Below are 14,270 nucleotides of genomic sequence, written 5' to 3' on the forward strand. Positions count from 1 at the left end.
AAAGAAAGAAAGAAAGAAAGAAAGAAAGAAAGAAAGAAAGAAAGAAAGAAAGAGCGAGCGAGCAATGGCTAAGCTGTGAAATATCATTTTGTAATCCACAGATGAAAGAGGGTAACAAGGGAATGTAAATGTCGTAGCAGGTAACTTCAACATATCTCACACTGTACCATTAACCATTTCTTAGCATCAAGGAAGCAGGAGAGTGAGCAGAAGAGTTGAACCCAGAGCAAACACACAGACCTATTCCTGATGTCACTTTGGGAAACTGAAAAATACTGCTACCACTGCTCCCCTGTGCTTGGTAAAACCGTCCATGCATCCTACTTCCAGTGGAGGTACGGGTGAACAATGCTGCTTTGGCAGAAGAAAACTCTTTTTTTCCTCTTTGCAAAAACAAAGACCCTAAAGAAAAATCTGAACACCTCTGAAAACTAAAAAGCACAACAGGCCTCTAAGAACAGAACTGAAGATACTAAGGCTGGGAAACACATCAAAAACATGGGGAGTGGGGGGGAGAAACCTAAGTTAGCCCACACTTTAAAACACTTAATAATGACATGGTACATTAAGATTAGAGAATGGTTTCTCCTTTTCAGTTAGCAAATTCCAGAACCCTGAATGCCACCTGCTGGCAAAGCCAATAGGCAGTGACTTTATGATTTCAGCTGTACTCATGAGCTTTAATAGCTCTTTGATGTTTCTTCACACCAGCAAAGTGCTCAAATATTTCTAAAATTCCGTTGACTGTTAGGTTTCTATGTTTTACTTTAACCTTAGAATAAGAACATTTATACTATCTAAAATAATGTAAAATATCTGTGGAAGAGAAAAAAAATTAGGAAATTTCTCATTGTTTTTGTATGACTTATTGGGTTGGTATTTTCTCAATAAATTTTTTCACAGTCTCATTATGGGAACCAGTTTGAATGATGAGAAGTGGTAGTCTTAATACCCAATTACTTCATTTAACCAAGTAGAAATTGTTCTAAGAATATGAAATCCAGTGGCAGGCTGTGATACCATCCTTACAAAATAGAGCCACCCAGGTACTCCTCTCTTTGAAACTGTAAATACGTAAAGACCGATTAATTCCCACCAGCTAATGTTAAATAAATAATAAAACTTATTGGGGCAGCTGGGTGGCTCAGTGGGTTAAACTTCTGTCTTTAGCTCAGGTCATGGTCTCAGGGCCCTGGGATCAAGCCCCACATTGGGCTCTCTGCTCAGCGGGGAGCCTGCTTCCACCTCTCTCTCTGCCTGACTCTCTGCCTACTTGTAATCTCTGTCTGCCAAATAAACATATAAAGTCTTTTAAAAATAATAATAATAATAATAAAACATTTATTCACTGGGAGAAAATTAGTAAGCTAAAAGATAAAGCGATCTTTGGAGATAAACCATAAGGGACCCAGAGAAATAAATGGACTCAGGAGTTAATGAAAAGAACGTGCTTTATCTGGGAGTTGGGGAGAAGTTGGGGAGAAGAAATCAAAGAACAAATGCTCTAGGTAATATTTAATGAATGCTATTATGGACCTGAAGAAAGTTAACAACAACCCCCCTAAAAAATGTCACTTAACACAAATGTCAACACGAAAGTCATTCAAGATGTAATGTCAATCAACAAAGCAGTATTTTAATTCTGGTCCCTCTGTGTCCCTCTCCATAAATTTTATGTACTTTCCCCCAAACTTATAAAGCTTAATATTAAAAAGTACTTCTTACCTTTGAATTCCATCATAGGTTACAGTCTCAATGTAATCAAAACGGGAGTCAACCCAGTAAACACGCTTTGATACCATATCCAGAGTTATCCCAGCAGGCCATCCCAGTTTTGTTTTTACCAAGTCTTTACGGTTGGTGCCATCCATGAAAGCCCTTTCCAACCTAGGTTCCCCAGAAAGGCTCCCCCAATCTGAGAAAAATAAATAACTACAAAAAAGACAAACAAATGATGAAAGTCAGTTATTTTACAAGTTTATCTGGAAAATGTTGCTTTTTAGGTTGCATGTTTGGATCAATGGAAATTTCCTCTAGCTGATTAGAGAACATGGCAGTATAGAACAGCAAAGAAAAAAATCAGAAACTATGAGGGCCAATCAGGAGAGTCAACAACTCCAAGTAGCAACTATTAAAATTTTTTGCACTAATAGAGCAACCTCAAAATTCATATCCATCTTCTTAACTTTCTCCCCTGACCCCTGGCTCTGCCATTCATTCTCTTTTTTATATCCAGGAAATTTTACAAATGAATTTTAAAATAAGCTATCAAATCATTTCCCTCCTTAATTCCCCATTGTAAGACATAGTCTAGAGAACATATCCATTATTTTCAAGGAAAGACAGCAAGATATCATGAAGGTGAAATGAATAAGCACCATTCACCAACCCTTCAGTAGCCTGAAGTTCACATAAACACTCTAAGAACCAACTTTGAAAATCTAGGAAAGAACTAAGTCTCCTGTAACTGCACTCAAATGTGGACATTAGGAAAATCTGAATTTACACCTGGAGATGACTGACCATTATCAATTCTGATGTGGTGATTCACACTGAGGTAATGAGGTATTCTCACTGTCATCTCAATCCCAGTTTGTAACAGGAAGTGATAAAAGGGATAGCTCCCATCTTCTTTCCCCTCTTTAAAAAAAAAAATGCAGCTAAATCATGGTAGAATGATCATCTTGATAATGGTGAATCAAAAGTAACATTTAATTGTAACCATATGACTAGGTTGAGTCAGAACACAGAGTCCAGTCTCCTGGCCAGGCAAATGTGGCAAACACCAAAAATAAAATCCATACCCCAAAAAATCATGTATGCTTAGTACACCAATAGATGTACTCACTGAAAGCTTTTATGAATGGAGATATAAAATAATCATGGGTTTGAGAGTACAGACCCTACAAGAAATCAGAACCAACCTTTAATTAATCCAATGGATGTTTTACCTATAGGAAGAGACAAAGCTTCAAATATACTAAAATCAGTATGTTTTCACATCACTTACCCAACAGTTGGGTCCACAGCAATTCCCCTAGGATGCCCCAAGTTTCCAGTTATAAGGACAATCCGATGGCTTCCATCCAAATTGGCCATATCTATGCGGCTGACCTTGGTCTCTACCAAGTAAAGTTTATTATTAATCCAGTCCACAGCTAGATTCTCTGGATCATCAACAGAAAGAACTTCTTGGATGTCTAAGCCATCAAAGTTAACTGAAAAAACCTGAAAGAAAACCCAAAATTACACTTCTTAAACATTAACTTTGGCATTGTTTTCCTATATTCATTCAGTACAGCTATTTATGTTGTACGAATCAGTCATCTAGACTAAATAAATAAATAAATAAAACTATTTTACATTCTGGGCTACTGGGGGGGATAAAGAGTTTAATTTTTTTTTTTAAGATTTTATATATTTATTTGACAGAGATTACAAGTAGGCAGAGAGGCAGACAGAGAGGGAGGGAGGAAGCAGACTCCCCGCTGAGCAGAGGCCTGATGCAGGCCTCAATCCCAGGACCCCGGGATCATGACCTGAGCCAAAGGCACCCCAAAAGATTTTACTTATTTATTTGACAGAGATCACAAGTAGGCAGAGAGACAGGCGGAGAGAGAAGAAGGGAAGTAGGCTCCCAGCCAAGTGGAAAGCCCGATGCGGGGCTTGATCCCAGGACCCTGGGATCATGACCTGGGCCGAAGGCAGAGGCTTTAACCCACTGAGCCACCCGGGTGCCCCAAAAGAGTTTCTTTAAAAGTAATATGCAAGGCAACTATAAAAGGTTGGATTTGGGGCGCCTGGGTGTCTCAGTGGGTTAAGCCACTGCCTTCGGCTCGGGTCATGATCTCAGGGTCCTGGGATCGAGTCCCACATCGGGCTCTCTGCTCGGCAGGGAGCCTGCTTCCTCCTCTCTCTCTCTCTGCCTGCCTCTCTGCCTACTTGTGATCTCTCTCTGTCAAATAAATAAAATAAAATCTTTAAAAAAAAAAAGGTTGGATTTTGTTAATATTGCATTTCTAATTCTTGGTAGCTATTGAAAGTTTAATTAAAGAAAATGGATTTTTTTGTGGAGGAAGTGATGATGGTTTGATTTTTAGCTGTAATCAAGTCAGAATTGTTAATAATCCAAATTTGCAACTTTTATAAATTCTATGCAAGTTACCACTTATTTGAATTAAAATTTTATTAACAGTACAAGGAAATGTAAGAGGAAGAAATAAAATGTCATAACCCTTTACAGTTCTCTAAAATTTATGTTTTAAAAATCTCTGTTGCATCACTCCAAGTTGCAATTAAATCTATCATACTTTCCAAATAAGACAGCGTATTGAAACATGGCTGTTAAACAAAATGCCATCAATATTTGTTACCCAATCTTCAATTACAGTTCCATTTAGAAGATGCAGGTAAAATCTGATTTTTATCATCCAAGGAAGCAGAGCACTTTTTACATTTTAAATGATCAAGTTTCAAAAATTACTACCAAATGTCTATCCAGTTTTGAAAGAATGTCTACTCTTTCTTTTAATTAGGCTTTTGGACTCCATTTCGAATAAAATTAAAAGTTGCTCAAGACTAATCCATATAAGAGACTGCTTTGTTTAATAGGTCACATGTAACAGTATAGCATGGAAAAGGTGCTGATTAACATAAAATATCTCAAGGGCCTTTTTTGTTAGAAAACAAAAGAACTTTCCTTTCCACTCCCCCCAAAAATGAAAAGCTATCAACACTTTGTTCTTGGGGTTCTATCAGCTCCCAAGCTATACTCCTGAAATTTCTAATTACCTTATTTTGCACAGTGTCAGTCCAAAAGACTCTGTGTAGATGATAGTGAAAATCCACACCCACAGCCACTCCGTGATTTTGAGACTGCACCAGCATCGAAAAGGTCCTTCCATGAATATCACCAACTAGCAAATCCCGACCATTGGAGAAGATAACGGAGGCCTGCTCAGCTAAATGTGAAGAAGGAAGGCATTATCACTCCTTCAAGAGAACAAACGTACGCGTATCACCCTTTCAGGCAAACTTAGAACGGATACATTCCTGCCTTTTCAAATGCTTCTTCTATGTTATCTTACTTGATTTTAAAATGAATTTCTGAGGCAGGCATATAGATGTCATTCTACCCATTTTACAGATGGGCACAGAGAGGCACGAAGATGCTTGATGAAGTGTCCAGAATCACAGTTAAGTTTGAACAGTCTACCAAGAACTCAAGTGCTCTGGCTGCTAGTCCAACATACTTTCAGTGACACAAAGAGGAATACATCAGGTATTTTCAAAAATCCTCTATGATATGGGCATCTAACCCAGGAACTTCAGACTGTATAAAGCACAGAACGTATTTTATGGATTTCTGGGAAAATCACTGTGTGAAAATATGGCAATGATGGATCCAAATAAGCTTTACCTACATACTCACAAGCATGTAAAATGATGCAGGAATATCAAGGTTTTCATTGCAGTCTTATTTGCAATAGCAAAGGATAAAAATAAAATGATACAAAAGCCCATCAGTAGGGGACTAGTTAAATAAATAATGTACATCAAAAAAAAAAGGAATTTTATGCCACCAGGAAAAAAAAAAGAATGAGGAAGAGGTCTCTATGTGGATACACACTGATAGCAAAATACAGAACTGCATGTGTAGTATACTCCCATAATCCGAAAAACAGAATTAGACTCCTAAAACTAATATTACACTGTATGTTAACTAACTGAAAATTAAATGAAAAACTTGGGGGGAAAAAAGAAACTGTTTAAAACAAAAACAAAAAATAGACTTAGATACCTGTATTTGTACATTCTTATTTATGAATGTAACAGTCTCTAGAATTAAAATAAACAATGGTTAATCATGGGAGAGGGGAAGTAGAGACAACTGGTCAGAGAGGAACAGAGATGGAGAAAGACATTTTTATAATTTATAATTTTTGAACATTTGAATTTATTATCCTTTCAAAAGTAAATACATTTACTTGTTAAAAATCACTTGTACCAAAAAGTTAATAGACAGTAAATCAGGTATTTCAACACAAAAATAACCTGGAAATGGGCCATTCATCAATTCTATGAGCAGATAAATTTCAGAAGGCCACCAAAGGAACTTCAAGATCATGTGTGAGGAAAAAAGGAAGAAGAAAAAAAAGGGAAAAAAAACTGGAAAAAAGGAACAAAGATCATCTTATCCAGAAATGTATGACAAAATAAGGGGGTGGGGAGGGGAGTATCAGTTTTTAACAGATTTTCCCCATGACTTTCTGGTACTACAGTATTTAGACTATTTCCAACAAAACACCCAGAATGAAGGCATTCCTCAAAATTCCAACCCAAATTTCAGAGGTCTATTTTGAATCAATCCTAAATTTTTCATAAACAATGCCAAAATTATTTCTATAGATACTTGTCACCCATGTTTGTGGTAATTTAATTAAAATGTAAATGTCCAAGTCATCTAAGATCGGCAAAAGAAATATATTCCACAATTAAATGTGGCAGCTGACACAAAAGCTCAGAAACAAAGTGAACAAGCAACAATATTTTTTTTAAAAAAAATGACAAATGGGTCATGATTAATCCATAAATTGGTCCTAATAATCAAAATACAAAATTAATGTGGACCCTTTCTTCTGGCAGCAGGGTCCACTCCTAATCTGTGATGATAAAACCCTACTATCCACATAAATGCCAATATTTCTTTTGTCATCTGTTATGGAAGGAGGATATTCATCATTTAAGTTTCCTGTTCAGTGGTATGGCAAGTGTCCTGAATTTACTTACAGGAAGTATTAGCTTTGCAATGCCGTTGATGCTCCAAGACATACCCTTCTGCACAGTGGCACTGGTGATGGCCAATTCGGTCTTCACACATCTGGTCACAAACTCCCCATATCTGGCAATCATTAAAATCTGCCACATGGAAAATAAACATTTGTAATTGCCTTTACCAGCATTTTTTGAGTGCACTATGACAAAAACCTTTGACCAGCTATACAAGAATGTGCTGAGGCTCATATCTAAATAAGCACCCTCTCTGGAGGTAGCACAGATTCTAGGCATACAATAAAAAGTAGGAATTCAGAACAGGCATCTTCACAGTACAGAAAATCCAAAAGCATTTCAAGTTCTTTTTTTTTTTTTTTAATCTACACAAGGATTAATTTTACAGAAGATGCACAGCACTGCTTAGATTCACAGCCCCATGGTATTGCATTTGATTTATTCATATTAATAAATGTTAATATTAATACAAATATTAATATTTATTAATATTAATAGAAATACTATTTATTCCGTGATAAATTAATAAAATTAATATTAATATATAAAATTATTTCAATGCTTTACAAAATGGCTGAATGAAAATATTTGTAAATTCTTCCCTTCAAAACTGTGCTTTCCAGTGTAATAGCCACTCGTCCACTATGGCTTCTTAAATTTGTATTTAGATTAACTAAAATGAAATGAATTCGGTTTCTTAGTCTCACGACATTTCAAGGGACCAAAAGCTACATGGGATCAGTGGTTACCATACTGGAAATGTAGATACAGCACATTTCCACCACTGCAGAAAGTTCTACTGAACAGTGCTGCATCAGAATAAATTAAGACCTGCCTTATATCCAACCCTTCAAGAAGACAAACTGTAACTGCCATGAAGTATTTGGAAAGATTCATTTCCCCAGCTAGCTGCCTTTCCTCTGATGTCAAAACTTACAACCAAAATTAAATTTAGATTAGTCTTAAGACATGACAAGTATCTCCTCTTCTACTTATTCATTAACTTATTATTCATTCAGTTAGTAAGTATTCATTGAGAAGCCATTACATGACGGGGTGTTTATAGTCACAGTAGTTCCAGTTCAAAATAGTTCAGTAAAATTAACATACAAACAATACAACATGGGAGAGAGAGTGGGACAACGCAAGATATAAAGGGTCTTTCTCAGAGATCATACAGCTTAAGGGGTACAAAGAATATCCTATCTTGGTAGACTGGTGCCAAATATTTCACTGACCCTCCCAGCTCACATCCACTCTTCACCCTCCTTCACCTGGTGGCCTTCCCTGGGAGGAAGACCATCACAGTCTATACCAATAGGTTCTCAGTAAATTATAATTTCTGAAAGCACTGTGCCCTCAGGTCTAAAATTCTCCACATTCCTTGAATCTGAATACCCTTGCAGCAAATGTCAGCGTTGGGAATCGGGTTCTACCCTACTTTCTGGATGGCCCACCACCTCACAACTCCCTAGTTACAAAGCTCAAGAAAGTCCTGGGATCAAGCTCTTGCTTCCAATTTTCCCTCAAGACCAGATGTAACAACACTGGCCTCCGTATCTTTCTTTCCAAGAACTGTGACTAACCAAAGGAAAAAATTAATCCAATTTGGACATGACAAGGTGAAAGGCACATGGGTATAAATAAAAGGCCCTTCCTGATTTATCTCTTCTGTGTCCTTGCCACAGCCCTGAGAAAGCACCACCTGAGGATTCGCCTCAGTAGAAACGAAAGTACAGGATATTCATCCTCAAATTCCCAGAATGTCATGACCTCATTTTGAATGCAAGATTGATGAGAATATGCTAAAGGGTCTGAAGCCACCCTGGGAGCAGCAGTTCTGATGTCAAGCAGAAGAAAACAAAAGGTAAAGAAGTCATAACTAGGAATTCATGGGTCCAAGCGCCCGTCCTATCACCTGGCCTACAAGTACTTTAACATCTGAATGAGTATAAAATCACTGTCACTTTTAACTACTGAGTAAGAGTATATTCTCCATTATGGAGGAAAATGAAGGCTAATTAAAATCCATCACTAGCCAAAGTGAAAACAAGAAAAATGAAAGTAGACTTGAGGCTTTTCCTGAGAACAGAATAGTAGTGGAGGAAACTGTATAAATCCCTAAAACACCACTTTATAATACGAACTCCCATCCCATTATCTTTACCTATTTTCCTTTTCATTCTTTGTTGCCTTGCACCAACAGATACTACTTTGAAAATAGTTCAAAAAACCCTTTTTAGCTTGGACCCCCTTGGACATCTCTGATCCCTCTGGCTGTCTGAAATCCCCCCATGCTGAATGACCTCCTTGCCCTAACTCTGCATCACGATGTCATTCCGTCACCAAACAGCATGTCCCGTCAATCAGAAACAATAACCCTGGGTAAACTGCTTCGGCACGCCTCAGAGGCTCCATGAATGGTAGAAGGACACAAGACTTCATGTCAGGATTACTCAATTTTATTCTTAATTACCACCGAGGCATTCACTGGGGAGCCATGTCTAAGATGACAGATGTCGCATAGGTTTCCAACACCTGAAGCCATGTAGAGTATTACAGGCATAGTGAGAGTATCTGTAGAACTGAAATGCTTCGAAGAACAAACAAGAACTACTTCCCCTAAAACCCCAGCTGAAACAAGTGTAACCAGTTTTATAATGTCACCTATTAAAATTAACGAGTTCTCTTTACCAAGAAAGCAAAAGATAATCTTCTTTGAAATAAATGTGAAATAAACTCTAACCCAGCTTCAAAACTCAGGGGCAAAGAACACTTCTTTGGAAAACAGGGAAGAATCACAGAAGAAATCTCTGTAGGTGGCAAGGGGCCTAACACAAAAGCCCTCAAATCGCTGACTTTTGAGCTCATCTCCAAATGAAGCTAATGCACTAACGTCCCAGGAACATACTGCAGGGATTAAAAATGTCCATTATGAGAGTTAAAACTAGTGACACAGTATCAGATCACACCACCTCTTATGTGAACTGGGTGTGTTTTGTAAGTCCTGAAATTATGCCGCAGCATAATACTGGAATTTTCTATATTACATTTATTAATAGGCTAAATGTACAAAAAACTTGTGGTGACAGTTTTTCATTTATTTCAGATTGCAAAACGAAGTGCCCCAGACCTCTGACATACAAGTAGCCCTAGACACTTGGAATTTTTAACCCAAAGCTCATCACTGACTTAGACCTTGGGAAAAAAGTGTTGGAAAATGTGCTATCTAGATGCTAAAGTGCCCCCCCAAAAGAGGGGGGTGCTAAGAACAGGTTGTAGGGCATCACAAGACTAAAGTGGGGATTCTAAAAGAGCCATCACTTTTACTGAAAAGACTTCACGGCCTATCAAGTTCCAAATGCAAGGCAGCCCAGCCCCATCTCCTCTCTCAGGGCTGAGAAAGGAAAAAAAGAGAAGCTGACGGAATACTGAGAATGTGGCTTCTGGTATTTCTATTGGAATTCCGTTTCTAGTAAGAGAAAGGAGAAATGCCTGGAGAACTAAAAGACTGAAATCGAACTGGCAGCTGGGTGGCAATGGGGGGAGGGGGGCAGCGGAGGAGCCTGACATTTGCCAAAGACAAAGGAACAGGCTCACACCCACTGACAAGCACCACTAGGAAGAAAAGGAGATGTTGCTTTCGCAGCAATGCGGGGCAGCACAGGCAGAGGTCCTGGCGTCAGAATACAGCCTAACAACTGAGGATATTCATGTGAAAAGTATTTTCAAATCACTTAAATGCATCTCCAATGTGATGATGGTGACGATAATGATGATATTAGTAATAAACACAAAAAGTGTCCTGATTTCATTCAATGCCTGTGGCAGGTCACACTCTTATTTACAAAAGTTTTCAAATGATTAGAAATTGGGGGGCTTCCTTAAGTATTTCAGAATTGTCTCTGAGGCTTCAGAATCTCTTGGGGTATCTTACATAAAGCCCATGTCGTGTCTCATAGTCATGTCTTGTCTTGTAACATGTCTTCCATCCAAAAAGTAACTGTATTGTTACTTGAGAGGAGCAATCAGATCCTGAGAGAACTTTGGGCTTGGTCCGGATACCAAAAACCTGAAACTGCCTCCTTCCAACACAAGGACAACCTCACTTGGATTACTTTACTAGATATAAAAGTCTCGTTTTTCTTGGCATATGACATATAATGAGCCCCATTATTATGGTTCTCAATACACTGAGGAATAAACTTTCTCAGAAGTTCCAATTTGTAAAGCAGAGTTAATTTGTGGCATGAAACCTTCTTCTGGCTGTGAATAGCTTTTGATATTTGATAATCAAGTTGGAAGCCATGAGCTAAGACTAAAGACCGAATAACTTCATTAGATTTATCCAAATTCAATATTGTTGACGAAGTTTTTTTAATATTTTAGAAATTACTTCAGAAGAAGCACTTTTGTGAATTTATTTATTATGTATGCCATGTCTGCTTTTGTTCAGAAAGCCCTGAAGAATAGCTTATTTCTAAGGAATATCGAAAGAACACAAATACCCTGGGAAAAATCTGAATCATCTATCTTTTGGAAATCCACAGATGATTACCAAACTGAATTTTTTTTAAAGGATTTATTTATTAATTTATCTCTCTCTATCTCAAGCAGATTCTGTACTGAGCTCAGAGCCCCATTGCTGAGGCTTGATCCCACAACCAAGATCATGACCTGAGGTGAAACCACAAATTCACCACTTAACCAACCACCTAAGCCACCCAAGTACCCCTACCAAATTTAGTTTTAATGAATTATTACAGTTGCCTTCCAGATGCCTTTTTGACAGCACCAGTAAAAACAAAGTTGTCTCGGGGCACCTGGGTGATTCAGTGGGTTAAGCCTCTGCCTTGGGCTCAGGTCATGATCTCAGGGTCCTGGGATTGAGCCCCACCATCGGGCTCTGCTCAGCAGGGAGACTGCTCTACCCCACCCCCCCTGCCTGCCTCTCTGCCTACCTGTGATCTCTGTCAAATAAATAACCAAAATATTTTTTTTTAAAAATGAAGTTTTTTTTTTTTTTTTAACCCTTTTGGACACTTCCTACTAATAGGTTTATTGTTTACATATCAAAAATCAGAAAGAAGCAGGGGCAGCTGGGTGGCTCAGTCAGTTTAGAGTCTGACTGTTGATTTCAGCTCAGATCATGACCTCAGGGTCATGAGATCAAGCCCCATGTCCAGCTGGCACTAGGCATGGAGTCTGCTTAAGATTCTCTCTGTCCCTCTCCCTTTGCCCCTCCCCCACCCCTTAAAAAAATCAGAAAGAAGGAAAAAGAAATAAGAGAACTAAAAACTCATTGTTCAAATCCTAAAAAACTAAAAACTGATACTTGGCCATAGTAATTCTCCCATCAGAAGATCCCATCCTGATCACAGAAGGCCACAATGCCAGCTCACATCACAATCAAAAATTTCCTAGTGGGAGAAATCATTCTTATAATTCAGATAAGAGAGATGTAAGAACTATTTGGTACACCAGCATCCAATTCAATGCCAGCCAAACTAATAGTGTTTGCCCTTGAACAAAGCTTCAAGAAGCTTCAAGTAGAGGTCAAAATCAGGGGAATTAACAAACAGCATGGCATGGGCACTGATTGGCCACTATGGTCAGCGGGGCAGTGAGCTGATGATCCTTTCCTCTTAGGCAACCACTCTTTAGTTGCTTGTTGGAGGTTGGAGCACCCTGGAGAAGAGACCAGGCGAGCAGGGTAGGATAGCTGATGGGTTCAGGCAGCAGTTATTACCAACCACATGGATGTATTCCAATATTGAAAAACCAGTAGAGCCACACCAATCCTGCTTCCGAACACTTAAGAAGGAAACATCAAAGACTTCCTCCTTCATCAGGCTGTACACAGGTATCCATGGAGCTGGTCAACTCACTCAAAAGAACCACTCTTTTTGCCTTGTGCCCCTTGCAAGTTTCTCCAACTTAAAACTTCATATTGTCCAGGTTTTCTATGGGGACTATGTCCCTCTTTGTTATAATGACTGCCACTCCCATCCACAAGCACAAACACCTTGATATTAGAGATCACAGAAGCCATCAGTGCCACAGCACGGTGACAAAACATTCGACACTGCCACTTGTCACTTACCAACACAGCTGCGGGTATTATTCGGGTCAACGATAAAACCTGGGGGACAGTAACACATTCCTCCATTTGGTGACATGTGGCATTGGTACTCACAGCTCAGCAGAGAACACAAATTCCCATCTAAACAGAGAAAAACACTTTGTTAAGTGAATGGTGACCTCTGGACAAGACTGATGTACCTATAATGTATGAGTGTCTTTTACCAAACCTAAAACCCAAGAAAGCATGTAGTAGAGGCACAGAAATTATCAGCCTTCAAGCCTTCCTTCTTTATTATGCATGAAAAGCTCAACTCATATTTTTAAAATACAACTCCTTTTAAAATTTTAACTGTGCAAGTATAAGCCATCTTAAGTGCTCTTTACTGAAAAATCAGATCATAAGTCCATCTTTTTGTCTACATAATAGAAAAAGTCAAGAATTCTCAAGTGACTAGATTGAGAATAACATTAAACATGTTAATCATGGCTACTTCTAAACAACTTCTAGATAATTTACAGAGTGCACTATTGATGAAGTCAAGGTCTTAAGTTGTATTCCCTTACAGGACAGTCACTTGTCCACACAGTTGACAGAGTAATGGAGTACAGTCATAGAAGAAGAAAAAAAAAAAACTAGTTCAAGGTGTATGTCTCAAAAACCAGAAGCTTCTTTACTGAGTGCAGCCAGGTTAAGACTTTTCCATTAAGTATAAGCCAGGAAATAAATCTCCACAATATCTTTAAAATCATGGAAATTGCCATTAAAACCACTCTGTCTGAGTTTAGGAAAAAACACCATGAACATTTTATAGCTCCTCCCATCAAGAGATGGAGTCTGTTTCATCAATCCATTGAATCTGGGCTTGGCCAAATGATTTGCTTTGGCCAATAATGCTTTTAGCAAACATGACCTAAGAAGAGATTTAAAAGAGCTTACACACTAAGGTTCACCTTTTCTACTATCTTGCAGAAAGATACCAACCTGAGCTTTTACTGCAACATCCTCGACATGTGAGTAAGCTGGTCTAGGCCTTAAGAACTTCCTAGCCAACCCACAGAACTAAGAGAAATAAATAGTAAGTATTTGTGTAAGCCAGTAAGCCTCAGGATGGATAGATATGCAAATACTGATACTCTCTGTATTTGGGAATCTATTATAGAAAAACAGAAACATTGGGGCACCTGGGTAGCTCAGTCAGTTGGGCATCTGCTTTCAGCTCAGAGCATGGTCCTGGGATGATCCTGGGACTGGGCCCCACATCAGGCTCCCTGCTCAGCCGGGAGGCCTACTTCTCCCTCTCACATTGCCCTTGCTTGTGTTCCCTCTTTCACTGTGTCAAATAAACAAAATCTTAGGAGGGAAGGAGGAAGGAAGAAAGGGAAGAAAGGGAAGAAAG

The 14,270-nt window shown here is 38.6% G+C and overlaps 1 protein-coding gene across 1 annotated transcript in view; it reads right to left on the bottom strand.

Moving 5' to 3' along the window:
* The window catches only part of LRP2 (LDL receptor related protein 2), a 201,086-nt gene that overhangs the window by 121,863 nt on the left and 64,953 nt on the right, over window positions 1-14,270 (bottom strand). Inside the window, exons 9-13 of the mRNA XM_059394122.1 lie at window positions 12,893-13,012; window positions 6,790-6,918; window positions 4,792-4,961; window positions 3,011-3,228; window positions 1,726-1,932 (exon numbers count right to left, since the gene is read on the bottom strand). Coding sequence (XP_059250105.1) covers window positions 1,726-1,932; window positions 3,011-3,228; window positions 4,792-4,961; window positions 6,790-6,918; window positions 12,893-13,012 — 844 coding nt within the window. The remainder of the gene's footprint in view (window positions 1-1,725; window positions 1,933-3,010; window positions 3,229-4,791; window positions 4,962-6,789; window positions 6,919-12,892; window positions 13,013-14,270) is intronic.

Source organism: Mustela nigripes, chromosome 3 (assembly GCF_022355385.1).
Source record: "Mustela nigripes isolate SB6536 chromosome 3, MUSNIG.SB6536, whole genome shotgun sequence".
In the NCBI taxonomy this organism is placed as follows: domain Eukaryota; kingdom Metazoa; phylum Chordata; class Mammalia; order Carnivora; family Mustelidae; genus Mustela; species Mustela nigripes.